The 27,691-nt window shown below is 40.4% G+C and overlaps 1 protein-coding gene across 1 annotated transcript; it reads left to right on the top strand.

The window, feature by feature from the left end:
- On the top strand, nt 1-27,691 carry MTTP (microsomal triglyceride transfer protein). The gene is made up of 18 exons (XM_065736949.1): nt 1-149; nt 4,742-4,929; nt 5,381-5,524; nt 7,499-7,606; nt 8,349-8,465; nt 9,510-9,649; nt 10,519-10,669; nt 16,004-16,161; nt 16,997-17,165; nt 17,503-17,610; nt 17,964-18,176; nt 19,168-19,379; nt 20,030-20,127; nt 20,229-20,350; nt 21,090-21,317; nt 25,766-25,890; nt 26,217-26,387; nt 27,289-27,691. Exons 1-18 carry the CDS (start codon nt 89-91, stop codon nt 27,455-27,457), a joined length of 2,682 nt encoding a protein of 893 aa, XP_065593021.1. The 5' UTR covers nt 1-88; the 3' UTR covers nt 27,458-27,691.

The following is a 27,691-nucleotide window of genomic DNA, read 5'->3' on the forward strand; positions in this document are numbered from 1 at the left end:
ATTGTCAGCAGTCGCTTCTTGGAGGCCCTCTTGCTTCTTGGAGGCTTTTGCACTTCATGCTGCAGCCAGGAACTCGGGGGAGTCCAGCATGATTGTTCTTACCGTGCTTTTCCTTTGCATCATTTCCACGTATTCAGCCTCTGTTAAAGGTAGGTCAGCCAAGGCATAACTGTCCTTCTACAGATGCATGTACATCTTTACTCAGCTGTACTTGAGTAATGCCAAACACCTTTGTTAATTACAAAGGTTTAGGTGCTGGTAACGTTCATGTCGGCACAAGGGAGGGAAGAGATGATGTCTTCAGGTGCACACAGCCAGTGGTGCGAGACAGGAAACTGCAGATCTTGACCTTGCTTAGTCAAGTCATGCTGTGGGGCACCAGCTGGAGGGGGACTATTAAGTTAAACACACAGAAGTGCTCCAGTGGACCAGAGCCAGGAACTGCTCTGAGCTGTCCAGGTTTCATCTTCTAAGCAGTTGACTCAGCTACCACTGAAGTCAGTAACAAGCATCCCATTAATTTCACTGGGAGCTTGGTCTGCAGTAAGCCACGGAAACTTGGGTGTTTGCACTGGCCCATGGAGCAGGGCTTTACTCAGTTGTCCTGCACAACGGTCAAGGGCATGAAATTTGATGTACTGAAGGAGAAAAAGGGCCTTTCAGTGGTGGCCTTCTGTGGACAATCTGACATTAATCTTAAGGGAGCAGCAATCTTACAGCATTAGCCAACGCCTGTTCTATCAATTGAATGAGAATGTTCTCCACGGGGAGAGGAGAGAAGGAGGGGAGCACTTAGCTGCAGGCTAAACTGTTAAAAAGGTAGAAGTATGCCTGTAGAAGCATCAGGCACCGTCTGGGAAAGCATAGAGAAGCAACCTTTCTGCCTGCCTCCATACCCTTTTATGACAGGAATTATAAAACAGAGAAGTTTGCAGGTGGTTCCTGTTGCAATAGAGGACTCTCACTAAACTGTCAAGTAACATAAATGGCTTGGTACTGATGGTGCCTGCACTTCCCAGCTTCTTCTTACATCAACTACTCAAAACTTATCAATGTGAAGTTCTGTTTGTCACTTTGCATCCCTAGCACAGTGAGCAAGCATTTGCTCACTAGCTTGTCCTCCGTTCAGCTCTGCAAGGTCTCTTCTATCTCTTGTGCAGAGAAACTGAGTGCTGAATTACAGGCCTGAAGGCCACTCAGTGCCTCTGTGACAGTGCTCAGATTAGGATGAGCATTTTTGCCTCTCTGCGTGTCAGTCTTTTAGAAATGCTAAAGGAATATTCTTTTAAGTCAGCTAGATCAGCATACACGAAACTTTCCTACTGCAGTTCCAGTTTTCAAATATGGCGTTTGCTTTTTGAAGCTATCCAATATCAGAAACAGTGGCAAATATAATTTATGAAGGTAGAGCCAGCTAGTAGTTAGAGACACACATGCTGTGCATGCCATATGTATTAATAAACGGCACAGGACTTGACAGCTGTCTCTACTCATGCAGTGTAACCTTCTGTATTATACAGTATCATGATTTAATTATAGAATTGGCATGTTACCCTTAATGACAGACACTTAACGTTACTAGTCAAGCTATGTGTTATGCACTCCACCTTGAAAGCATGCACTTCTGACCCCAAGACAGTTTCTGTGGCAGAATGCAGCCTTTACGTCCGCTCCTCCTCCAGCAGCGAGATGTTTGCCATCAGCCAAAATACAAATGGCTGTAGGGGCTACAAGCCCTGTGTTGAACAGAAAGGGAAGAAGCTTCTGAAGGCAGTATAGACGTTTGCTTTTTTTTAAGAAAGATTTATATCAGAAAGCTGTAGTGATATTTCTTCTCAAATACTACCAGTGTTTTTCTCATGAAAGATAGCATGAGTATTTAGCAATGCAATTTTAAATACTGGTTCTGGGCAGTGACAGTGCATCTCTGTCCTGCAAGCACAATTTTACTCCTTGTCTCTCAAAATGACTACACTATCCAGTTGTCTCTTCTGGCTTTCACATTTCCAGTGGGATAAGTGCTGACTCCTTGGGGTTGCCTTCAATACTGCCTCATCTCTTCCTCTTCCATTGCCATAATCCACCACCGGCTCACACTTTGCCATCAGTGAAGCTGGTCTTGCAATTGAATGCACCTTCTGCCCCCCTGGGCAGAACGCTGTATAGCGGAATGGTCAAAGCTTTCAGAACCTAGTATTGTTCTAGCTCCCAGAAGCAGTTCATAATTATTCATTTTTTTTCCTGTGACACTTGCAAGAAACTGCCTGCCTGTGTCCTTTGCTCAGCTCTTTCCTTCAGGAGGGAGTAGCATATTTATAAATAGGAACAAGCAACTGCTGAAAGTGAGGAAGGCAGGAGAACTGTGTCAAAAAGAAAAAAGGATCAGTGGGGTGAACTGTGGGAGAAGGAAAAGGATATGTGAAAGTTGCCTTTAATTGAAAAATGAGAGGGAGAAAAGCATAAACACCCACCATAACTAATTAGACTTATGTCTCTCAGCACCCGGATCAATTTTCTTGGACATGCTTTTCCCCCACCTTTTATGTTTAGATAAGACTGTGTCATCCTCTGCCTTTAGAAAGCACCTAGCGGGTTGCACTTGTCAAACCTCAGTCAATACTAAATCATTAGCATTGCCATTTCTGCTGCCTGTGAAGGACATTTCAAAGCAGGAAGCAGCCTGCTCAGAGCTGCTGCAGGGAAGCAGGGCTGTTCCTGAAAGGCGCTGCCATGCACACACCCTGAGCACCCTCTGCTCCCAAAGGCAATGTGGTTTCAAAGGTGACAGGAGTAAGGGCAAAGGGAAGGGGATAGGAAATGGCACAGCATCCTGAAAGAAGCTTTGTACACCTCATTTTTTTCTTTAAAGCAGATCCCAAAAAATGCAACAGAGATTCATGCCAATCTTAATGCTTTAGCCTCCCTGTGAAATGATCAATAGCTGTAGCTTTGAGATCTCACAAGTGAACAGGCTGTTTCCCTCAGAGTTACCAAACTTCTCTGTGCCATATCTCTGACTGGCATAAATCCTCACCAGTTTGGGTCTGTGTGTCTCTGTCAATCTGTGAAGCTTGCAGGCCAGCCTCAGTGGGGTTGCTCTTTTTCCCCACAGACAGGTTCTTCAAACCTAACCCTGACATACTGCTATGACATCAGAGGGAACAGGGCAAATAAGTGAGCAACTTAAGTTTTGGACACTGAGCTCTGCAGAATGTAACCTACACTGTCTACCTGCCAGGGACTTAAAATCTGACAGCAGAACAAGAAAATACTTTGGTTTTCCTTTTTACTGACACAGTGATTTGAAACTTATTTAAAAAAACACCAAGGACCATGACACAAATCAAGATAGCCTGCTGATTCTCTGCAAGGGACTTTGAACACACTGATTAAGTTACAGCATGCTTAAGAATTTGCCCAGGATGCTGTGGTAGATTTTCCTTCTTTTTTCTCTGTACTTATCGTTAAGACTGAGATGCAGCTCCCAAACGATGATACTTGTATTTTCTTTGATTAACTCTATTGTAAAGCTTTTGTTTCTGCTTGGTGCCTACTGAACACCAGGAAGAAATTCTTACTGCTTTCAGCAGTGCAGCATTTGGGTGCAAGAGGCTAGTTCTGGGAGATTTAAAGATAGCACCTAAGGTCACTGTATGTGTGTTTACTTTGCGGATGTAACAGCACTTTGTGTTCAGCCAGCTTCTCTTCCATTCCCTTCCCTCTACAAACTGAGTTCATCAATTTGTCTTGTGTGGAAGAGACCTTTGTAGCCATCCACAGCAGAGGGGGAAGCCCCTGCTAACAATAAAAAGGGATATCACATATACCCTATTTTGCACAGTCTTTGAAGGGTGTTGAAGAAGAAATTGATTTTCCTTAGCCACATTCTTGGGACACAGTCTTAATGCCTATGCCTTGAGGATAGTGTTGTCATGCTACACATTCCCCACAGAGCTGTGCATGAGAGAAAATAAGAAAGGCTGTGGACACAGGACACTATAAGTAATTTTACAGAAGAAAAGAAAAATAAGACATTTTTATGCTTCATTTACACTGACAGCATTGAAACGGAATCCCTAGAGAACAGCTTCTCCAGTTTGATGCTAATTCAGGTGTACATTAGGTATACGACTTGCATTTAAGCTCAATTTTGGCTTTTCATATCCCTTAAAATATATCAGTTAACAGTAGAATCACAGCTGCAGACATAATAATTTATTTTAAAGAAAAAGATCTTAATTACTGTATCTAAGTAATATATTTTCTCCATGTCTTCATTACATTTATATCATCCCTGAGCAACTGAAAGATTCCCAATAAATGTACTAGAGGTGCAGAGAATGATTTCTATCGTCTCCAACAAGTTATGTCAGTACGTTTCAAACTGTAAGCACACAGATTGCATAAGTAATTAAGACATTTTGATTTACAAGTAAATTTGCATTCATTTCTTACAATAACATAGCCAAAATAGATTCTTGTTCACTTATTTAAGTGTAGAGCTAAACCAAAGGACTTTGTGGATGTTCTTACCTTGTATATACAAAATAAGTGTCAATTTAAGAAAAAAACAGCTGTTCTAGTGGGACTATCTCTGTAAGCAAGGGGATCAAGATCAGTCCCATAATCTTCTGTTGTCATTTGTATTCTTATTTTTTCTAAGGGTGTTTTCTAGAGAGAATGAGGAATGTCATTATGTGTTAGTCATTTCTAAAACAATTTTGTTTTCCTTTCCAAACAGGGCACACTACTGGACCAAGCTTAAGTAATGATAGATTATATAAATTTGCTTACACTGCTGAAGTCTATGTTGATCAGCCTAAAGCATCCCTGCAGAAAAGCGTAGGCTACCGGTTTTCTTCTGGTGTAGATGTCAACCTCTTATGGAGAAATCCTGAAAACGATGATGACCAACTGATCAAAGTTATGGTAATTAACGCCTTACATAACTTAGAATATGCCTAACTTTTCCTTCCTTTATCTAATTGTTAATCTAATCTCAAAGATGTTATTTTCAGAAGACGAGCTAAATCTTTTATTCTCCTGTGTTCTTGTCAACTAAAAGCAGCTTCTCCATTTAGCTGTTTCCTGTAGAGTAAGACTTTACAAGAATGTATCTAGCTTCCTAAGCCAGGACTTCAGAATGCCTCCTGTGTTTTGAAATTGCTTCATACAGTTTCTGTAACTGCAAACAACTTCTGTATGAGCACCTAAGTGAGGGGCAATACCCTGAAATCTTCAGGTCTAGCTACAAATCATTACATATGCTAAATATAGACTGCTTTTGATGTCTAGGTTTGAAGTTATTTAGTTTTCTCAGCCTACCCCAGGCTAATACTCGAGTGTTCTCTGCATGAATTTTCTGTTTTTACTTTGCTAGATAAGAAATGTCCAAGTAGAAAATGTGAATGAACGTCCATCTGATAAAAGTATCTTTAAAGGAAAAAGCACAGAGAAGATCATCAGGAAAGAATATCTGGAAGCTCTGCAGAGGCCCATGGTGCTTGAGTTAGCCCGTGGAAAAGTAAGACCCTGTCTTTCAAAGCTTGTATGAAATCCCTGAGATCATCTGGGGAAAATCTTTTGTTGAAGGCTTGGAGAATGTAATGACTCACTATCCTCTCAGTGTTCTTGACATGCCACTGTGTCCTGTCTTTCTGTACAAAATAGAGTAATTTGAAACAGTATAATTCACCTTCACAGGGGGCCCTTAAAGCCTAAGCCTCTTGTGCACGGAGAGCAACACGTGTAAGTATATAAGTAAACAGCATCTTAGCCACAGATATATGGGTATATACATATATATGGATATTTGCTGTGCAGATTTTTTGTTATTGACTTCCTTGAGGCCAGGATTTTATCCAAGTCCTGAAGACAGAAATGTTAACACAGTATGTAACAATGGAGGTTGTACCAAGTCTGTGAGGAGTGGTATTAATTGCTCTAAATCCTCAACAGACATCTTAGCCTGACTGCTTTACCCACCTCTCTGGCTTGCTTACTGACTTCATTGTCACCTGCAGTTTCAAGGTTCCCAAATTAGTGAGCTTGACGCTGAAAGAACTACAACCACTCGTGCTGTCCCTCTGCTGAGAAACTCACTCCAAAAATCAAAAGGAGAAGAAACTGTGTGAAAGTGCACTTCAGTTGCTGCCTGGATTTTACAGCTTGCCTCTGAACAGCACTGAAGCCCATGTTCAATTGCAATTCTCAGCATTCCAGCCTTGTTCAGAAGGAGAATCATGTAAAACCATCTCCACATTTTTTTCCTGTGGAACCATTCCCTTGTCTCCTTGCATACAGGGCAGCAAGAAGCAAGGTGTGAGCAACAGCTCCTCTTTGCCTGCTCCCTATGCTCCTCCACTCCCCTGTTGCTTGAGGCCAGGAGTGTTAAGCCAACACTCTTGCTCTCCCCTCCACAGCCTGAGTCAGTGGGACATAGGTAGATGGGCAGTGAGAAAGCAGGAAGGCTAAAGGTTGATGCTCCCTTTTCTCTTCTGTGGAGCACAGTGAGGGCTGTGACACTCTATCCTGACAGGATCTTTACCTCTTGCTGTAAATAGGCACTGAGTACATACTCTGGCCGCCAGCTCAGCCTACTGCATTGCAGCTGCTATCAAGTCTACTCAGTAACTTGCAGACCCAGCTCTGTCATCAGTTTTACACAACAGAAAAAGAAACAGGATAGCACTGGTTCCCAACTGTACACATCCCTGAAGGAGGGCCGAGGTGTCCGAAGAACACAGTTAAAATCCATCTGCTCTCAGAGCATTGCAAATACACGGGTAGAAGTAGTTCACTGAGATATAATACTGAAAACTTGGGATTTTTCTCAATAATAGGAACTGTACACTCCTTTTATGATTTTTCTGTGCTGTGATACTTTCATCCATGGCACAGTGATTTCACTTTCCAGGGTTGCCCCGAGATAACATGCTGATTTGACCTACAATTCCTGAAAAAGTGCACTTTAAAAGCACCTTGAATGCAAAGTGGAGGTGCAAAGTCTTTTGTTGCCTAAGGGGAGGCTCAAGCACAACAGTTGATCCCCAAAGTTCAAAGGTTGTGATGTGTTCGACACGTCACTTAAGTGATTCTGTGATTTATCTATGATTCATTCTGTTTTTCTGCACTCTGTGATTAAAGTGCAGCAGATATTATGTGCAGGTGAGGAGGGATTATCGACACTTAATGTAAAAAAACTGAGAAACTTCTGAAACTATAGAACATTTTCCACTTTAATTCCAAATTCTTACTTAAATGGACAGAAAGATGTTCACAGCAGTGAAACTGTATTTTGGTACAGCTGAAGGCTTAAAAATGTCTTTGTACTCTTATCACCAGGTTCTGCAACCTCTGCTTAACTAAAAAGAACAGGTCCAAATTCAGCTTCCCAATCTGAAGACGTGAAGGTGTTGCTTTTTTAAATGGAAAGGATTCTGACTTTTTATTTTTCATTTAACTGCATTTGTTACATACTTGTTTTTTATTCCTACAGGTCCAAAACTTCTACTCCTATGAAAATGAACCTGGTTTTATTCAAAATCTTAAGAGAGGTCTGGCTAGCCTTTTCCAGCTACAGATGCACTCTGGTACTGTTCGTGAGGTATGGTGCTACATCTGGCAGTGAAACAGACAGAGCCCACTCTGATCTAAAAGGCAGGGCTGAGGCTCCAGATGGCTTCAGATGGAATGAGGAGTGGCAGAAATCAGCGTTTTGACTGCATTTGAGGTTGGAGATTAAAAGACAGTCTGGTGACACAAGCCAAGCCTCTGCAAGTAGCTTAAAGAATTGGTGAAGTCCTTTTAAGTATTTTTATTAATTTAGCTGAATTTGGACAGAAACCAACTTTAACCACACCCTACAAAGAGATTGCATTGGTGATTAAAGTCAGTTGATTCCTAAGCCAAATTCAATGGATAAGTTGATTTTAAATTGAACCAGGTATCCATACAATTTTTGCAATAGTTTAGCCACGACCATTCAACCTACACTACACAGATAAATTTTTGCATCTGTCAACATGAACTGAATAACTCAAATTCATAACTACAATGCCAACTGCCAGTTGTTTCCTAACTTTTTTGTTTAAACAAACACTTTTCTTCATAACCATCTAATGGAAAGCACACCTGCCTGTTCAAGACAGGAAGTTAGAAACAATAATACAAGGGAAAAAAAAAATAAAGCAGTCTTTACATTCAGAATTGATACATAACCTCAGACCCAAACAGCACAGCATCTCATGTATGAGATGCCAACAGTTTATTTTTTGAGGTTTTCTGGAGTCCAAAAGATAAATTCAGTAAATTGTCCTAATCTCTTTTTTTTTTTTTTTTTTCCCAAGGTGGACATATCTGGGAAATGCAATGTTACTTACCAGGTGCGGCAAGATCAAGTGACTAAAATAAAAGCTCTGGACTCCTGTGAAATAGAAAAAACAGGATTTACCAGCCACAACCAGGTACAATTTCTTTAATAAATCTGCTCTCTCTATTTAAAATATAATCGTATTAGCTATTACTCATATTTTCCAAAGGCCTTTCTTGGCATTACAGAAAACAAATTCTACATGTGCATTTGGGGTACTACTAGAACAAGTTTCATATGCAATACCTATGTGGAGAACAGGGAAGTGATTCTCCTGTTTGAACCACCTTGGCTCAGCTGGCATTGAGTCCAGCAAACATGTTCACATGACTTTTGGACAAATTGTGATGATTATATCCTTTTTCCCAGCCGCTACATCACAGCATTCAGTGTACACAAAAATGACAAAATCCTGGCTCTTGAGTGGACTCCTGCTATGCTTGTGTGGGAGTAATTCCAGGTGTAATGTAGATGTGCTGCTGAGGTACCTGAAGCCCAACTATGACCTTAATGATCCCTCCCTGGTAGTAATTGCCTTTCCAAAGTGGTTACTATTGAGTGCAAGCTGGACACATGCTGAGGGCCCTGGGATTCTCCAAGTCAGAAGCTAACCCTCAGCTCAGAGAAATCTAAATGCAGCATATGCTCTGCTTATAAACTAGCTTAATTCCTGATTTTCACACTTGCCATGAAGACTTCAACTAGTTTACAAACACATCAAGCAAAGTGACTGGTTGTGCTCTCCAGATGTGAATATGACAGTCTCACTGATAAGTAATTTTTCCAAAAAAGCTTCTCACCTTTTTTGAAGTACATTTTCAACTAAAGGTATTACTGGGAATTTTCCCAGCTATAGCCTGCTTCATAGTTTCCTCCCCTCCACACTTTTTCTTTCTCACATTGAATTTAAAACACATGCTGCTAAAACAAGTGGCTTCTTGTGTTAGAGGGAATTTGTGAAAACCTGAGAGTTCCTCGTTTGCAGCATTAGCTTGAGATATTGTCAACCCATGTGCACTTAGTTCATTTTGCTATATTTAATTATGAACTTTGCTATGATTTGGAACTGTGAGATCTTCTCCTACTCTGCTGTTTATTTACCACCCTTCCTTCTGGTCTATTTTTTAATTCCTTTCAGATTTTAGATGTCAGCACAAAAGCCACATCTGCCACAATTTATGTGCTGGAAGACAGTTTCATTAAATCCATAAGGGCAGAAGAGAATTACGTTTTCTTTCTGAATTTCCGAAGAAAAACAGGTGCCAAAATAGTTTCAAAGTAAGTTGGGAAACTTGACTGTCATTGATGACAACAGGATTTGTGGTTCAAGTCAGCTTACATATGTATGTCTCATAGCTTTAAGATCTAGGGCTCTAAACGCTCTGGGTAGAATTTAGATATCTTTTGTATTCTTACTGTACCTAGTCTGACTTTGATTAAGGGCTTTCCCATTTTGCAGATAATAAATAATAACATCCATCAGAAATGAAATTAATGCAACTGACAAAACATTTTAAAGAACACATTACTGCTGTAGGAGTTCTGTTTCTGCATTGTCACATTGTTAAGAAATACTTCAGATGCATCTTCATTTCTAATATGTGAAACTTCATAAGGACAGAAAAAAAAGCCTGATGAGAAAGGAAGCAGTAGTGAAAGCTAGATCTGTGTCTGACTCCAGATTCTAAAACACTGAAAGTTTGGAGCTAATCACATAAGGGAAATGGTTCAGGCACCTCCTAAGTATTATGCTATTAAAAACCAAACCAAACAAACAAACAAACAAACAAAAAAGCATTCTAAATCCCACTTTTCGGATCTTCTTATGAACAAATATATGAAATATTTCATTAATGTGTATGGCTTACCAGACACTACTGATCCATTTAGAAAGTCTGTTGTTCAAGAATTCTATGGCACATTCCTCTAGCAGGAACCCTACCAGAATTAGATATTTCTGCTACCTTAAAAAAGCTGTAAACATCATTTTAAAGTGAGTCTGAAAACTCTGTGTCCTTTATTTTTAGTCTGTGAAGACTTTTTGTTCACTTCCTCTACATTGCATATGTCGTATTTCCTCTACATTCCTCTGCATTTCTTCAAAATGTTTGAAGTTCTAATGGTGCTTTCAATGTATGGATGCACAGGCAGAAACTGGAACTGCAGTCGGTAGAAGCTGGCCCTGGACTGATTGCTGGGAAGCACGCTGCTGGTGTTATCAAGACATTGGACTCCAATTACATTTCCATACCACTAGTAGCAGAGACGGTCAAATCCGAATGCAAAAAGTGTCCTTCAGTAAGTAAATACAGTTTTATAGGATGTCAAGATGGTTAGTTGAGCAGAACAAGAGGGAAACAGAATTTTATGTCCAAGTAGTCTGCTAGAAGAGGTCCCCAGGGCAAGGAACATGGTAGTGATGCAGTGGTGCTCTACCACGTGAGGGTATTTTAATAACTACCTCTAAAAAAATCAACCTTTTTTCTGTCTTTCAAAGATTAAGTGCAGTGTTTCACAGAATACTAAGAAATGCAACACTTTTTTATTTCATCTTTACCAAACTTCAGTTGGCAGTAACTTACTTCCTCTGGTTAGCGGGGTGGGAAATGACTACAAAGATGGTTGGCCAGTGTTTATAGATAGTTCTCTGCTCCTAGAAATTGAAGGTAGCTAGCCAGTTCTTGGGCAGGGAATATATCACAGAATCAACAGAATTGTAGGGGTTGGAAGAGACCCCTAGAGGTCAAGTCTAACCCCCCTGCCAAAGCAGGCTTCCTAGACCAGGTTGCACAGGAAGGCCTTGAACATCTCCACAGAAGGAGACTCCACAACTTCTCTGGGCAGCCTGTGCCAGTACTCCATCACCCTTACTCTGCCTGTTTTAACTGCTTGACTCTGAAGGAAGTCTTTTATCAAAAAGACTTTACAGGCATTTTGTAAATATCTTTATATTTAAAATATATATTGGGGCTTTAGTATTCCTGGCAAGTTCAATACTCATCTCATCTCTATCTCCATACAAAACAAACAAACAAACAAACAAACAAACAAAAAAAAAAAAAGCAAAAGAAAGAACCAACAAAAAAGCCACCAAATTAAACTCTTGATTTTTCATACCTAAACATCTAAAATCTACTGAAAGCTTGGTATTTCAAGAACCTCCTTTTAATGCATCATCTTTTGTTTTACTGAAATACATAAGTTATTAAACATAAATGCTAATACAAATTACTAAAGTGATTATTAGCAAATAGTATTAATGCTGTTATCATTGTGGAAAGAGTTTAGGATTGAATGGGAGTACTGAATTAAAGGCACTGTCAATTTTTGATATGCAAGATAGGGCTGAACAGAACTATTCAGCAACATTGACCCTCAATTCCTTGTGAGCGCAAAAACCTTACTCTATTGGAACTAGCTATTTGGAACTAAAACTGCACTGCAATAATTTATCTTGTCTAAAGCTTGTAGAGCCATAGAGAAGATTAAAAAATAGATCAGTGAAAATGAAATAGTAAATGATGCTGCATGCGTGCTGAACCAGTTCTGAGTAGGGAACATCATGGGGTCTTATACAGAGCAGGGACAGGTGCTCTTCTCTGCCCATCAGGGTTTGTGCTGTCCAATTTGTCACTTGGAACTCTGTCATAATGATTATAGAGATAACTTCCAGACCAAGATAATAAACATGGGGTATAATTCCAGAGCACTGCCTGGGGACTGAACTATAAACCTAATGGCACGATGAGAATGAAGTCTTGCTTTCTCACTGTATTTTACAGTAACTGCTATGAAAAGATGGGGTCTATAAACAGAACGCTGTATCCAAAGCAGCAACATAACATTTGGTACTAATATATCATAGTATACATTTAATGCCATGTTGACATGACATGTCCTACAATTTTATGTTTTCGTTACCATTTTCAAATCATTAACAAGTCTTGTCTCTAGTTATATGATTTTAGGAAAATAACCATTACTATCCCCATAGCACAGGTGGCAGTGCTAGCTTCTGTGAGATTATGACCAGCATCTCCATTTAAGTTTAGACCTAGATTTAAATTTAGACATCATCATAAAGCATGCTCTCTTCAGAAGAGTTCATGGCTCCTAAAAATTTCTTTAAGCTCATGGTTCCTACAAGAAACAGGTGCTTGCCCCTTCTGCAATGGAGGCTATTTTTGTTCTGTTTTGTGTAGACGACCTTTGAAAAGTTTGGACTGGGGCTGTGTGTGCTTAGACACACAAGATAAGCCATACAGTAGTTGACATGAGAAGTTGCTTCTCGCTGCTCAAGTGCTTAATTAATGTAAGGAAGCAACATTTGCACATGGAGTGTTCCCTTGTCTACTTGACATTGTTTTTAGTAGGAGGAAGATTTGCAGGCAATGTGTGATGAAGGTCTAAATATCAACCCAGTTATTCGTTATGCCCATCTCCACACTGTACCCACAGAGCAGAGACACATCCTGATTGCCTACAGTCAGCTCCAGATGTATTTCACAGTACCCTGCCAGAGAGAGCACAACCTGAAGAAGGCAGGCTGATGAGTTTAGGAACTTAGATGCAGCACTGAAGGGATGCTGTTAGCAACCCATGTAGCTGCGGTGTACCATATGGTCTCAATGGTTGGACTCAACTAACCCAAGGGAACTTTGCATAGGGTGGTAAGACACGGACAATGAAAATCAAGTCTTTCTTGATATATGGCATCTCCACTTGGCTTGAATTTTCCCAGAGTGCCCAGAACTGCAGTGGTCTGATCAGAGAGAATCCAATTCCTGTCTGAGCTTTGGTAGATTTATGCATGTGGTCTGTGTATCTGAACCTAAATCTCTGGCTTATTCAATTCAAACAGCCTGATATTCACAACAGGAAAATGAAGCCTCCTGTTAAATTCAGCTGTGGATATTGTTTTTTAAAATCATGGTCATTTCAAGAAAAGGCAGCTGCTGCTCGTAGCAGTGCTGCTCATAGCAGTTGAGTGGTTAGAGAACCCCTAATAGAAGAAGGCTTGGCCTCCTGTCTTGTGTTCCTGAGCTATAGGCTAAATCAACTAAGACCAGCTGAAAGAACTGAGCTCTGCACAGAAAAAAAAAAACAAAAAACTATGGGATCAATGAAGTTTAGAGAAATTCTGCTGGGCTATGGTGCAATTTCAACAGAGAGAATAGAAAGTGCCCCATATGTTTATCCAATTTCAGCTTATAATAGCCACACTGACCTTGGTGCTAAGCACTAATCACCAGTTGAAGTTAACAGACCCATCTGTGCCTCAGAACATGATCTCCTCCCAGATGGTTATTAATCTCCAGGAAATATCTTATGTCTCAATCACTGTTGCCTAATTATTGTTTGTTACAGTTGATGGCAGTTGCACTCTGTACTGCTGAACGATACTTCTGTTTGATGGCAGGTTCAAGTGTTATTGCCTAATACAAAACCCATGAAGAGGGGAAGTATTTTAGTAAAGGTCAAATGGGTGCTAGTGTTATTTCCCACTCAGGAAAACTGCAGTAAACACTCCTACAGAGAACAGCTGAGTTTTCACCAAGGAACACTCGATAATTTGAGGTAATGGAGGCACAGGCAAGTGAGAGAGAAAAGGTCAGAATACCTGTGCCATTTTTTTATGGGAGTGCAGCTGGAAGGACAAATATGGGTGCTTTGGCATCATGCTGGCTCATGTCAGAAACTTAACTGATAACAACAGAAAAGAAGAAGGCTGAGGCACTCAATACCTTTTTTGCCTCAGTCTTCTCTGATAATACAGCCCTTGAATGACTGGTTTGGAAGGAGGGGACTGGAGGAGCAATGTCCCTCCTGATGTGAGCGAAGATCAGGTTTGCTGAAAGGTAAAAAGGATGTCTCCAGGAACTACCAATCTGTCAGTCTCACCTCTTGCCTGGAAAGATCATGGAGCAGATCCTCCTGGAAGCTATGCTAATGCACATGGAAGGCAGGGAGGTGATATGAGAGAACCAGAATGGCTTCATCAAGGACAAATCTTGATTGACCAACCTAGTGGCCTTCTATGATGGTGTCACTGCATCAACAGACAAGGGGAAAGCCACTTATTTCATCTGTCTGGACTTTGAGTAAGGCTTTTGAGATGGTACCCCACAGTATCCTTCTCTCCAAATCTGAAAGATACGAATTTGATGGGTGGACTGTTTGATGGACAAAGAACTACCTACAGGATCGAGTTCAGAATGTGGTGGAAAATATCTCACTGGATGGAGATTAGTGATGAGTGGTGTCCCTGAGGGGTCAGTGTCAGGACTTTATCAATGACGTAGACAGGGGGGTCGAGCGCACTCTCAGCAAGCTTGCAGATGACTCAAAACTGTGGGGTATGGTCGACGCTCCCAAGGGATGGGATGTCATTCAGAGGGACTTAGACAGGCTTGAGCAGTGGGCTCAGATGAGCCTCACAAGGTTGAACAAATCCAAGTGCAAGGTCTGCACCTGTGTCGTGGCAACATCCACTATCAATACAAGCTGGGGGATGAAAAGATTGAGCATAGCCCTGCCAAAAAGGACGTGGAGGTACTGGTGGATGGCAAGCTGGACATGAGCCAGCAGTATGCCCTTGAAGCTCAGAAAGCCATCCATATCCTGGGCTGCATCAAAAGTAGCATGGCCAGCAGGTTGAGGGAGGTGATCCTGCCTCTCTACTCTGCACTGATGAGGCCCCACCTGGAGTACTGTGTCCGATGTAAAGTCCTCAGCACGGGAGAGACATGGACCTGTTGGAACACATCCAGAGGAGTGCCACAGAAACAATCCAAGGGATGAAACACCTTTCCTGCAAGGACAGGCTGAGGGAGCTGGAGCTGTTCAACCTGGAGAAGAGAAGGCTTCAAGAAGACCTGATAGACGCCTGTCAGTATCTAAAAGGGAGCAACAAGAAAGAAGGGGACAGACTCTTTAGCATGGTCTGAGGTGATAAAATGAGAGGAAACGTTGTCAAAATAAAAGAGGGGAGAATTGGGTTGGATATAAGGAAAAAGTCTTTTATAGTGAGAATGGGGAGGAAGTGGGACAGGTTGCCCAGAGATGTGGTGAAAGCCCTTCCCAATGGAGTCACTGAAGGCCAAGCTGGGCCAGGCTCTGAGCAACTTGACTGGGCAGAGCATGTCCATGTTCATTGCAGAAGAGCTGAACTAGATGAACTATAAACATCCCTTCCAACTCTATGGATTCTATGATTCTATGTAGCACGAGGAATAAATACATCAACAACATAAGAAGAAGCAGATACTTATTCTAATATCTTCTGTCCTACCATTTTTTGTACACTAGCCACAAATCCCTTCAAATCTGATGAAGCTTTACAAATAAGAAATTGAAATTACTTCTACTCCTGTTCCACACAAACCACTTCTGAAATTACCATACTGTAAGAAAATACAATTAACTTATAAAATGGGGATTGTCCATCTCCTACTTAGAAAAAACTTATTTAAAAGAAAATGGGAACACAAGACAAACCATACATATCAGAAAGCACAGTCAATTTACAAAGGAAGAAAAGTCAGCTTATTCCAGTGATACTGTTAACTAAACACATTTTGTTCCAAATGAGATTGCACTGAGAGATTTGACTTAATATGAATTATTTTGCAGCTTTCTGAACACTGGAAAAGCATCAAAGAATACATGCATCCTGAAAAACTTTCCAAAGCTGAAGCAGCAAGAAGTTTTTTATCCTTCATTCAGAACATTAGAAGAGCTACAAAAGAGGAGATACTTCAGATTGTTAAAAGTGAAAATAAAGAACTCCTGTAAGTCATCCTGAATAAGCTTTCAAAGTGTTTAAGTTACTTAAACCTGCAGATTAAGTTGCATGCAAACAAGTTCCATTCTACTGGTGATGTCCTAACAGAGCAAAAATGGTATTCATTACCATCTACAGGAAAATAAGGTGGTTTTTTTTCATTTGCTTGTTTTAAATCTGCGCTTATTTTCTTAATAAAATTTATTTGTAGCATATTATTCAGCCACTAAGAGTATAACTACAATGCAGATCAAACATGCTTTGTAGCTAGCCTTTGGTTTCTCGCCCTGGAACACTCTGATTTGTTCTTAATTTTCCCATTTTCCTTCACATGCAAATACATCAGAGAAGGGAGGTGGTGGTTCATGCCTGGTTATTGTCCTTAGATTGGAGTTTATGTGTGACGAGCATGTGAAGCTAAACTTGGGAGCTGAAAATCATTTCTGAGTGTCACTGTGCACTGAGCATCTTTCAAGGAAATTATAGCAGTTGTTAACCTGTGAGTAACTCAGGAGTATAAAAAGTAGCATAGAAGCCTGTTGTTCTCTGCTGCCAATCATTTCAGTTGAAATAAAACACTTACTTTTCCCAACGTATAACCTTTTCCTGTATTTGCATACATTCAAATAATTTTATCCATAGATACGAATATTTTCTGGAGTCTATCTGCTATTTTGATACAGAAGCATTCAGGGACATCATTTTTGCCAGAAATGTATAACAAATTCTGTCTTACCTGGAATGAACAGATCTGTCATCGTGTTAACATCATTCTGTATGCAGCAAAGTCCTTTCAGTACTTTTTAGCTCATTACAATGATGTTAATTTCCACATCTTTTAGTCCACAGATAGTGGATGCCATAACCTCTGCCCAGACGCCAGCATCACTAGAAGCCATACTGGAGTTTCTTGACTTTAAAGATGCAAGCACTACTGTCCTGCAGGAGCGATTCCTATATGCCTGTGGATTTGCTTCTCACCCCAGTGAAATGCTCCTGAAAACTTTAATTGTAAGTCGAATGACAAAACAAATACAATGAAGTTACTACTTTTGAGCCACATCCCTGTCAAAGAGGGAAGGAGAGGAAACAGGTCTGTTTCCAGTTTTCCTCTTGTTACCCCTTCCAGTGAATTCTGCTTTTTGAGACACTAAATGCCCCTGAAGGGAAAAAGGCACTCAGTGATTATATGTAATGACAGAGCAGTGCTCTGCTTAGCCTGAGCCCAGGATGTTAGTGATCACTGTCTCTGTATTGCACTAATGCCCACAGTCAGACCACTACATGAACATCATGTGGTTCATTATATTTTGACAGAGGGACTAACAGTGTTGCTTTTGCCTAACAGGCAAAGTTCAAGGGTGATATTGCAAATGAAGAAATCAGAGAAACTCTTGTTGTTGTCATGGGAGCACTCATCCGAAAGTTGTGTGACAGAGAAGGCTGCAAGCTTCCGGTAAATATTTGCTATTCACTGTTGGTTGAATTCTAGTCTGCAGTACATGTGAACAAATCCTGCTGATATTACTGGGAGAGCATGAGGGACTCGGGCAGCATATTCCTCCCTGATTTAAAATTAGCCCCAAAATTCCTGCATCTAATAAACAGAGCATTTTTTTTAACCATCTGTTTTGCAAGCTTTTTACTTTAATCAAATATCTTCCAATTTCTGTGGATTACTCCCAGTTTTCCCTTGTTTAACAAAACTTTTACTCTCTGCCTAGTCTGCCAGCCCTGCTGCTCCTGTTTCTCAAGGGGAAGGAGGTAGAATCATGACAACCACTTAAACGTGCTGTTTATTTTCTTTAGGCTGTTGTAGAAGCCAAGAAGTTGATTCTAGGTAGGTTGGAAAAGCCTAAGAAAGATGACAATGTGAGGATGTACCTGCTGGCACTGAAGAATGCACTCCTTCCTGAAGCAATTCCACTGCTTCTGAAGTATGCAGAGTCAGAAGAAGGGCACATCAGCAATACTGCTGTCACTGCCTTACAGAGATATGATCCTTCTCTCCTCACCAACGAGGTAAGGAAATATACTGCCCAAGAAGAGAAGCACAAGAGACTGTATTAGTAAAAGTATAATTAAACAGAATACATTTGTCAGTTTCACTCTTAAAGAGGACCCCACATAAGTTTTTCTCCATTGGGAAGTTATTACATGTACTTCATTTCTAGCAAGAAAACCATGCATTTTTGCTAGCCAAATCCCAACTTGCAGTCTTCCAGTGCTACTTCTTGGTTCCAGAGTCAGGCACCACCATTGAAGGTGGGAGGCAAATCTGCAGGGCAAACTGGAGTTCCCTTTGCAAGAAAGCTGCCTCTGTGATGCACAGGAAACATTAGAAACAGATAGGAACATGTGTAACCCCTGTTCTTGTGCTTTCACATCACCTGGGAGAATAGATGACCTGTGAAGAGAGTTAAGTAGCTGCAGCCTCCAATGGTAAGAGACAAGATACAAAATAGCAGAGGTCCTGCCTCTGCTGCATTACCCTGCAGCCCATTCCATATCTGCTGGAATTATCAGGGTGCTGCCATGGCATTGCACACATCAGAGGCCATTTTGTCACTCACTGCATGGCTCTCCACGTAACAAAGTTTCTCACAGTAAGCGCAGACTAAAAAGCAAACACTGCAGGATTTTTTATTTTAATATATCCTTCCTTAACAGTCAAGTGAGTCTTTCTCTGGATCTTATCACTGAGATAGTGTTTTGATCTTAGTACTGGCATTTATTTACAGTCTTGCTGTCATAATCAGCCTGTAAGACTGTATTTGAGCTGCAGCTGAGAGGGCATAGCGGATATCCACCTCTCCATTTGGCCACTGAGCCGAACATGTCTCATACATTCCAAAAAGACCATGAAGATTGGAGAGCTGAAAATAAATCCTAATATATTAGCCTTTGCTATGGATGAAGCTTAGGCTGATATTCTAAATGAGATTCCAAGCTTTACCTTGCTCTCTCATCTACGTGAGCTGAGCACTGACTGAACAATCTATTTCCTTACCAGGCGAAGAAAACAATGAACAGGATATACCACCAGAATCGTAAAGTCCACGAAAAGACAGTGCGAACCACTGCAGCTGCCATCATCTTAAACAGTAACCCATCCTACATGGAAGTGAAAAACATCCTACTCTCCATAGGTGAACTGCCACTGGAAATGAACAAGTACATGCTCTCCATAATCCAAGACATACTTCAGCTTGAAAAGCCTTCAAGGTACATTAAGTTCTGTTTAAATAAACACATGTATTTCTTACACTTTTGCAGAAACGTGAAGAAACACAGATTCTTATTGATTATTCCTGTAAAATTTAAAGGCAGTATAAGAGAATGCTTGACCTTTATGCCACTTTTAGAACTGATCTTTCAGAATAAATTTATGCATTTCAGTGACAGCTAGTTACATTTTCAAGGGTACAATTAGAAATTTCAAGGGTAAAGTTACAATTAAGCATCTAACTTGTATTGCTGTAGGAAATTTCTTCTGTTGATTGTAATTCTGTCCATATGGTGGGATTCTTGTTTTTAGATTTTCAAGATCCAATGAACAAGAAAAAATTTAAACATCACAGCAGCAGAGGAAAATAATCAAAATATGTCCTCTGCTCAACAATATTAACTTTCAAGCAAAACTTTCATTTGCTTGTCTTTCTATCTATGACTGCAGGAGTAGCTCAAATTAGATAAGAAGCTCTAGGTTAGAAGAGACTTAGAGGTTTCCTTTCATGGGAAAATGAGAGAATTTCCCAGTAGGAAAGATGCTTTCTCAGATTTGATGTTTCTATAAAAGAGTAATATATTAGTTATCGTATCTTTTTTGTGTCTATGTTTTTATTTGTTTGTCTGTTTGTTCCAAATAACCACAGCAAAACAGTTCGGAAAGTTCTGAAGGACATGCGTGCTCATAACTATGAGCGTTTTGCCAAGCCAGGATCTTCCTCTGCTTACTCTGGCTATATTACACGTATGTAACCAGGAAACTGCCTTATAACCCTGCTTTTATTCCCAAACATCTGATTAACTCACTAGTTTAGTCACAGGTAGCTTCTTTCTTTTTTAATTAAGGTGGTCCTGATATATCATCCACGTACAGCCTAGACATCCTCTATTCAGGCTCTGGCATTTTAAGAAGAAGCAACTTGAACATCCATGTTTTTGACAAAAATGCTCAACTTCATGCTGGCCAGGTAAACAGCCACACTGTACTTAAAAAATAAGCCCATATGTAGGCTGCTTCTTAGAACTTCTTCATTAATTCAGCAAACGCTTAAGACTATAATGATTGCTGCAGTAGCCAAGTAACAGTTCTATAAAGGGAAAAAAAATGCAGCAGGGAACAATGTATGCATGCCTTGAACTCGAAGACAGGTATCTTATACTATATGATACATCCATGCACCATCTCTGGTTAAGACTATATTGTTTATCTGATATACTTAGTAAAAATCTAGTTAGCTTGTAAAAGTCCCATGCTGTGGGTGTAACATGAAATGGAAATTGAATGATTGGCTCAAACATCTTTGAATCAAAGAGATTTAAATGAGATGTCTCCATTTTGGCATTTTGTTAACGTTGGCAAGTGCCTTCAATATTATTACCCTCCTAAATTTCTGTAGACACAAAGATTTTTGGTGCCTTGTTTTTGTTCTATGGAATGTCTACGGAAAACGTGATTGAAAGGAAAGAAAATGTGGGCTTGTGGGCGAAGTCTGCCCTTGTCTGAAGGGAAAAAAACATCCTGTAAGATTATTTTCCATTTTTCTAGTTTCTACACCTTGTTTCCTTAAGTCATAACCTCATACTTTTGCATCTGCAACTAAGTAATTTGGAGTTATGCTTTTAGACATTAGGAAAACATGTATGGCTGTTATTAGCCCACGTTAGGCAGAGTGTTTCCATTGATTCTGCACCACTGTTGCCTCTTAGGTGGTGATCGAAGCTCAAGGTCTGGAGTCCATAATAGCTGCAACTCCTGATGAAGGCGAAGAAAACCTGGACTCCTTTGCTGGCACGTCAGCCATTTTGTTTGATATCCAACTCAGGCCAGTTACATTTTTCCAAGGCTATGGTGATTTAATGTCTAAAATGCTCTCAGCAACTGGAGATCCTATGAGCGTTGTGAAAGGACTTATCCTCCTCACAGACTACTCACAGGTACCATTAGGCATGTTTTTGCTTCTTTTTCTGTTTCTTAAACAGAAATGCTGTCTTCCACATAAAGCATCTTTTCCCTTTCTGATGCTGACAAATCTGACCAATGCTATGCAGGCTTCTCTTACTATGGAGCAATAGAAACATTATAAATATGAAAGAGGAGAATTAAATTACATGAAAAACTTTCTAGAAATGCGATGAGAACAGATATAATTCTAGAAAACACAGTAACACTGACTAAAACCAAATCCAACTGAGAAAATACTTGAGTAGAAAAACTCATATTGCTATCAGCTGTTGTCTCCCCTCCAACAGTTTCTTATTTACTCTAAGTTTTATTCTTCAAAAATTGTCCAAAGATCTTACATGCAATGAGGCAATAACTGTCAGGTCATGAATTAATGAATCACTGGTAGTCAGGTTTTCCCAGGTAACTCACCTTCAAAGAACATTGCTATGAGGTACAAATTTCATACACTCACAGACAGGCTAAAACAAGAATTAAAATGGAAGTTACACAGTTTTTCTACAATTGTCACCCCAAATGATCTGTTCTTTTTATGCTTAAATATAGACTCATAGACAAATATAACCAACCACATCTAATATTATTGGAGGACTAAGCGTCTAGACATGTTAAAGTGCAGTGCCAGAATTTGGTTTGATATTTCTGCTCATTCCAAACAAGTGTCACCTTAGAACTTGTAGATTTAACTTTAACACTGGACTCAAGAAAAATTTCAAACTTTACTCCATGAACTGGAATATTCAAAGAATTTCTTGACTTTGGGATTGTTACTGGTAATATCATTTATATGCCAAAGTGCAGAGTGATGACCTTCTTACCTGACAGACGGCTGTTGGTTCCTCTTTAATTCTTGGCAAAAGAAAATGCCAAAAGCAGATGATGAGAAAATCCACTCCAATCAAAATGACACATAAACATGCCCTGAACATAACAGCTTTCCTCATCCTGAACCCTGCTCAGCCTCTTTACAAGGTCATCATAAGAGCTTCCCAGGTAGTGCAGAAATTGTCAAACTAAAGCTCAGTCCAATAGCAATCTCACATACAGATTATGGGGCAAATCTTTACCATGATCTGCTTAACAAACAGACTGCAGAGATGAGAAAGATGATCATACAAGCATGGTGTTTACAGAACTAAATATTTCCATCTGCTGTGCATGCATCAAGCTCCATACATACCCTGGCAGAACCAGCTGGCGGAACACCCCGAGAGCTCTGCCAGCCAGCAGATTCTCCACTCCTCATCTTCAGAGAACCTCATAAAAGTCTGGAGCACATCAGTGCTGGGACTGCGTGCCATTTTTAGCAATATCAGAGTGTATCATTTTCGGTCAGCCACTGATTCTCTGACAGCCTGGGCAGCACTGTAATTAGACAGGATTCTATCCCACTTTCTCCCTTCAGTTCCACTAGCACGGTTGCTGCCTGGGTCCTCTAGGATTCAATCAGTGGCCAGAACCAAAAGCAAGCATTTACAACCAAAAAGGTACTTGTTCTTTCCTCTAGCCCCACAAAGGCAAAAATAATTTAAAACACCATTGAACACAGCTTCGGGCTGAGCAGCTCTTTAAACACAGTGCATTCTTTTGAGACTTTTAACACTGACATTCCAGGACAGCATCAATATCAACAGTGTTTGGAACTGTTAGATATGGCCCAGTTAAGCTTCATTAGAAATGCTTCTTCTACCTGACAAATACTTTAACCATGATTACAACTGAACCAGAAATGTGTATGTGACATAATACTGGAACTGAGGAAAAACAGTGCAAGACAATCATAACAAAACTAGTTTCTTGATGGTTGGGTACTGCCTCCACTTCCCCTGGCCATGCTTGATCAGAACGTAAGCCCTTTAACAAACTGATACTATAGGCAACCAAGACGAATGTGGATTTACCTTTTTATCAGAAATCAAAAGTAGGCACATGATAAATTGCTCACTCTGTGATACACAGCTCAGTGAGCCACAGCTGGCTGCAGTGTGATTTCATCACAGGTCAAAAAACATACACAAGATAGGAACAATACAGTTGAAACCAAGCAGCAAAAGGATGGCTTGGAGGCCAAGACTGGAACTTAAAAACAGAGACAATTAATTAACTTAGTAATGCTTCGTAATTATTGCAGTAGTGCAGCATGATTTTTGAGAAGTTATTTTTTAATTACCAGAAAATTGCTGTCCCCCTGTTGATGTTTGTGAGGATCATTTTGCACAGCAAGACTACAACTGATTTACACTTATAATGCTGTGAAATCTACTAAATAAGCTCCTCCTTAACTTTACAGCTGTAGCAATCCCAGTAGGCACACTTCATGGAGAGGTGATTTCCAAGATTCTATGCCCCTGTCCACTGTCTGTAACATCTTCTCCAACTAGAGGCAGTGTTTTACAGCCACTGCTAGCTCTTACTGTGTGGTCTGACAGCTAAGAATAACAGTTCAAAAGCTATAATTGCCTCTATAAAATAAACAACTCTCATGAAACTGTTCTTGAGACTCCAAACTCACCTGCATTAAGTTTAGCAGTTAGTATTTCTCCTAGGCAATATACTTGCTAAAGGCACAGAGAAATTAAATACTTTATTAATAGGTCAGAGAAACCATTCAAAAGCCAGACTCCAGTGGAAGATAGCCAGATCCCAAAGAAGTGCCTTTTGCAGTCTCTGTGTAGGAGTGCTATCAGTGCAAAATATAAAGAAACTTTTTACTGAAACAAAGCATATCAGCATTTTAAACAGCAACTAACTGCCAATTCCAGTATTTCAGATGACATTTTCCACTGTAAAGGACACATAAAGCTTAAAATAGGAAGGGACAGGAAAATACTGCTCCTGAGAAGGCTAGGTCCCTGTGATTTACACCTCCCATCAGCCTGGACTGGATTTGCACGAGGCAAAGGACAGTGCAGACTAAATAAGGAAATAGATGAGCTAGTAAAACATAAGAGCAGTGCTCCCCGGATTTGTTGCTGGTTTAAGAGACAAACATTACTTCACACTAGGCAAAGGTCTGGGGAATTTAAGGCCTTTAAAGTCTCAAACTGTGCAGCCATTGCAAGCCAGTTGTACTCTTATATTCTTAGGTGCAATTTGACAATGCATTTTAAAATATCTGCTCCTCTGGCTGTGTATATGTATCTCTGTCAGAATTTATTCTGTTACCTACCTTATTCATCAACAACTACTGACCAATTCAGCCCTTATTAAAAGCAAAGTAAAAGTAAGCAGTGTTTATTGCCACATCTAAACAGGCCAACAAGGATTTTTAATTAACTCAGAAAGCATCCTTTTCCAATTTGCAATCAGTAGAAAAATAGCTTTTGGTTTTGGAAGGACAATACTCCCCAGCCATTATTTTTACCTGTGTGAAAAGAAGTCAGAGCACACAGTGACCATGCTCACTCAGAGCACACTGGATTATTAAGCAACAGCCAGCCCACTGTGTTCTTGTGTTAAATCTTAAACTCACTTCAGCAGCAACTGACTATTAAGCTGGCTCTAATGAAGAGATTGATTATTTACTCTGAAAAGAGAGGTACTACATATAACCACCACAGTTCTGAATATCCTTGATTATAGAAAGAAAATTTCAGTACTGAATAAGGTCTCACCAACTGCTACTTCCTGCTATAGGGATTTGGAAGGCAGGCTACAACTACCTACTTCTTTCTTGACTCTTGAAACGACCTTAGCTGGAACCACTAGGCTACAAAGTAGCTGTGAGGAGAGAGACTTTTAAGGTGTCTGGGCATCAAAAAGAGAGGAAATTTAGGTATTCACACACCTGCAAATGCCTGCATCTTTACAGGTGATGGGAATACTACAGACAGATAAACCCTGGGATGGGAGACAACCAGCTCGCAGAGAGAAAGCAGTGTCCTTGTATGCAAGAGACGTGATCAGAATGAACTTCTGAAATAATGTCTCTTGTAAAACAGTGAATGAATCCACTAGATCTTTGGGAAGCAAAACAACTATATAAAGTGAGTTGGATTCCCAAGCAGAGTGAACTGTAAAATTGTGTGTCGAAATTTGAAAGTAATGATCTGCTGTCTCCCTGAGCTATAGTTGCTTTGAAAACTGACTGTATGTCGTATGTTTCTGACCCAGTTACAGAGGATTCAAGAAGCCATAAGCATCCTTGATGGTTGATGGAAAATGCATTAAAGATAAATTACCAACAGCAAATAAGGTTCACTGACTTATGGCCTTGGCCAACTAGCTACTGAAGATGTAATTTGTACTACCTTTGGGTGTGCTGAAAACTGCAATGACGCCGGGGCTGCAGAGAGGAGTTTTCTCTGTGTGAGCTGGCCAGCCAGCAGAGCCTGCTGGCAGCAGTACAGAAAGCAAGATGGAAATCACTGAGGTCTGCAGTCAGTAACAGGGATATACCTGTGCTTCCTCACACTTCCAGGAGTTCCAGCTGCAATCCGGTCCAAGGGCAAGTGCAGACTTCCAAGGAGGACTGGCTATTGATATCTCAGGAGGGATGGAATTCAGCCTGTGGTACAGGGAGTCCAAAACCAACGTCAAGAACCGGTGAGATACCCCCAGTGGGTGCTGTAGCCATATAAAGCTCACGTTCCTCAGCTCTGGTAGTTCCAATGAGAAAAATGTAAATATAAAAGACCTTTCAGATGAGCTGAAATTAAAGAACAGTTATGTGTATGGAGAGCATTGGCAGTTCTCCTTTCCCCTTCACTTGGGAAATACCAGCTCCTACCAGTCTCTTCTGAATTTATATACGTTTACCCGAAACAAGCTCCTATGAGGGCAGATATAGTATATGGATGCTAGGACTGTTCGTAATTTATCTCGTTATTGATGTGTTTTGAATGAATTGCAATGCCTGAATTTATTTGCAGGATAGCCATGTTTGTAGCTGGTAATGCTGAGGTGGATTCCTTCTTTCTAAAAACTGGTATGGAAACCACTCTGGAAACAGAAACAGCATTAGACTTTATCTCCACGGTGCAGTTTTCACAGTACCCGTTCTTAGTCTGTATGCAGATGGACAGAGTTGGCTCTCCTTTCAGGTAAGAACTAATAGATACAATTAATGAGGCATCCTTCCAGCCAGATGCTCAATCTGGAATTTTTGCTGTTCACAGCCACAGGGGATTCACAACAGAGGGCAAATTTCAGCCTAACAAAAGCAGGTGCCATGCAGACTGTCATGCACACCAACTTCTTGTTAACCTCTTCTTCCCTGTCCCTCACCTCTGAGATTCAGAGAGGACTTGGAGAAGATCACTGACTTTGCTCTGAGTGTACACTTTTGTCCAGTTTTCTACTTCAGTTTAACTAATCAGCTCATTGATATGAAGCTCACTGGTGCCTAGCAGATGGTTTGATGGTGAGCTGAAATGCTGCTGGCAGCAGCATTTCATCTTTTCCACTATTGAGAGAGTAAGCGCATAGCCATAAACCAGCTGAACCTGAAAGATTTCCTTGTGATCTGCTATTTATCAGTGAAGGTACCTTGAGCTCTCGTAACTGTTGTGTGCTAAATTATTTTGTTAAGGCATCAACTTTCCTGAGATCTAAACAACTGGACAATAAGGTAAAAGATGCTTTCCAGCAGCCAAAAAGTACCAGCTGTACTGCCATGTGAGAAGCCTCATTTACTACTTCTTCCTAATCCCTATTTGCTAAGATCTAGAGGCTCATTTACAGAGCCTGTGCTGGATTTCCATACCGTCTTTTCTGGTCCAAAAGGTGGTAAGCCTGAGAGCAATTAAAGAACTTGAGGATCTCCAGGAAATCCTTAGAGTTTGTTAAGTATGTCTTATTCTGCAGATGCTAAAACATCTTCTGATTACACCCACACATCGCGGCAGCGTAACCTCATATGTGAAGTATTTGTCTCTAGCTCACCTACAGGGCACAGTTTTGCATAAATTTGCTAATGCCAGCTACTACACTGTATCTTTACAGGCATTCCCTGACCAAGTATGAAAGCCTACCATCTGGCAGACGGTACACTGCGAGGAGAGGGAAGGCAGAAATATTGGAAGGTTGTGAATACCCTCTCCATCAAGAAAACTCCAATATGTGCAGGAAGGTTTTCAGCACCACATCTGATTCTTCAAGCAGCTGGTTTTGAAAAGGGCATCTTGAGCTTTTGTTGTCCTGAATCCATGGCTCCCTCAATGACTTAGGCTTGTATGTACTGTACTAACTTGGAGCTTGATCTTGCACTACTGCACATAATGGGAAATTTGCCATTGATTTCAACAGGCCAGGATCAGACTCCCAGTGTGTGCACAGTGTTTACATAATAACCTATATTTAAGACTTTTGTAAAAAAAAAAAAAAAAAAAGAAAGAAAGAAAGAAAG

This window comes from Cyrtonyx montezumae, unplaced genomic scaffold (assembly GCF_038088225.1).
Source record: "Cyrtonyx montezumae isolate F1298 unplaced genomic scaffold, pur_monq_1.0 scaffold_2, whole genome shotgun sequence".
NCBI lineage: Eukaryota > Metazoa > Chordata > Aves > Galliformes > Odontophoridae > Cyrtonyx > Cyrtonyx montezumae.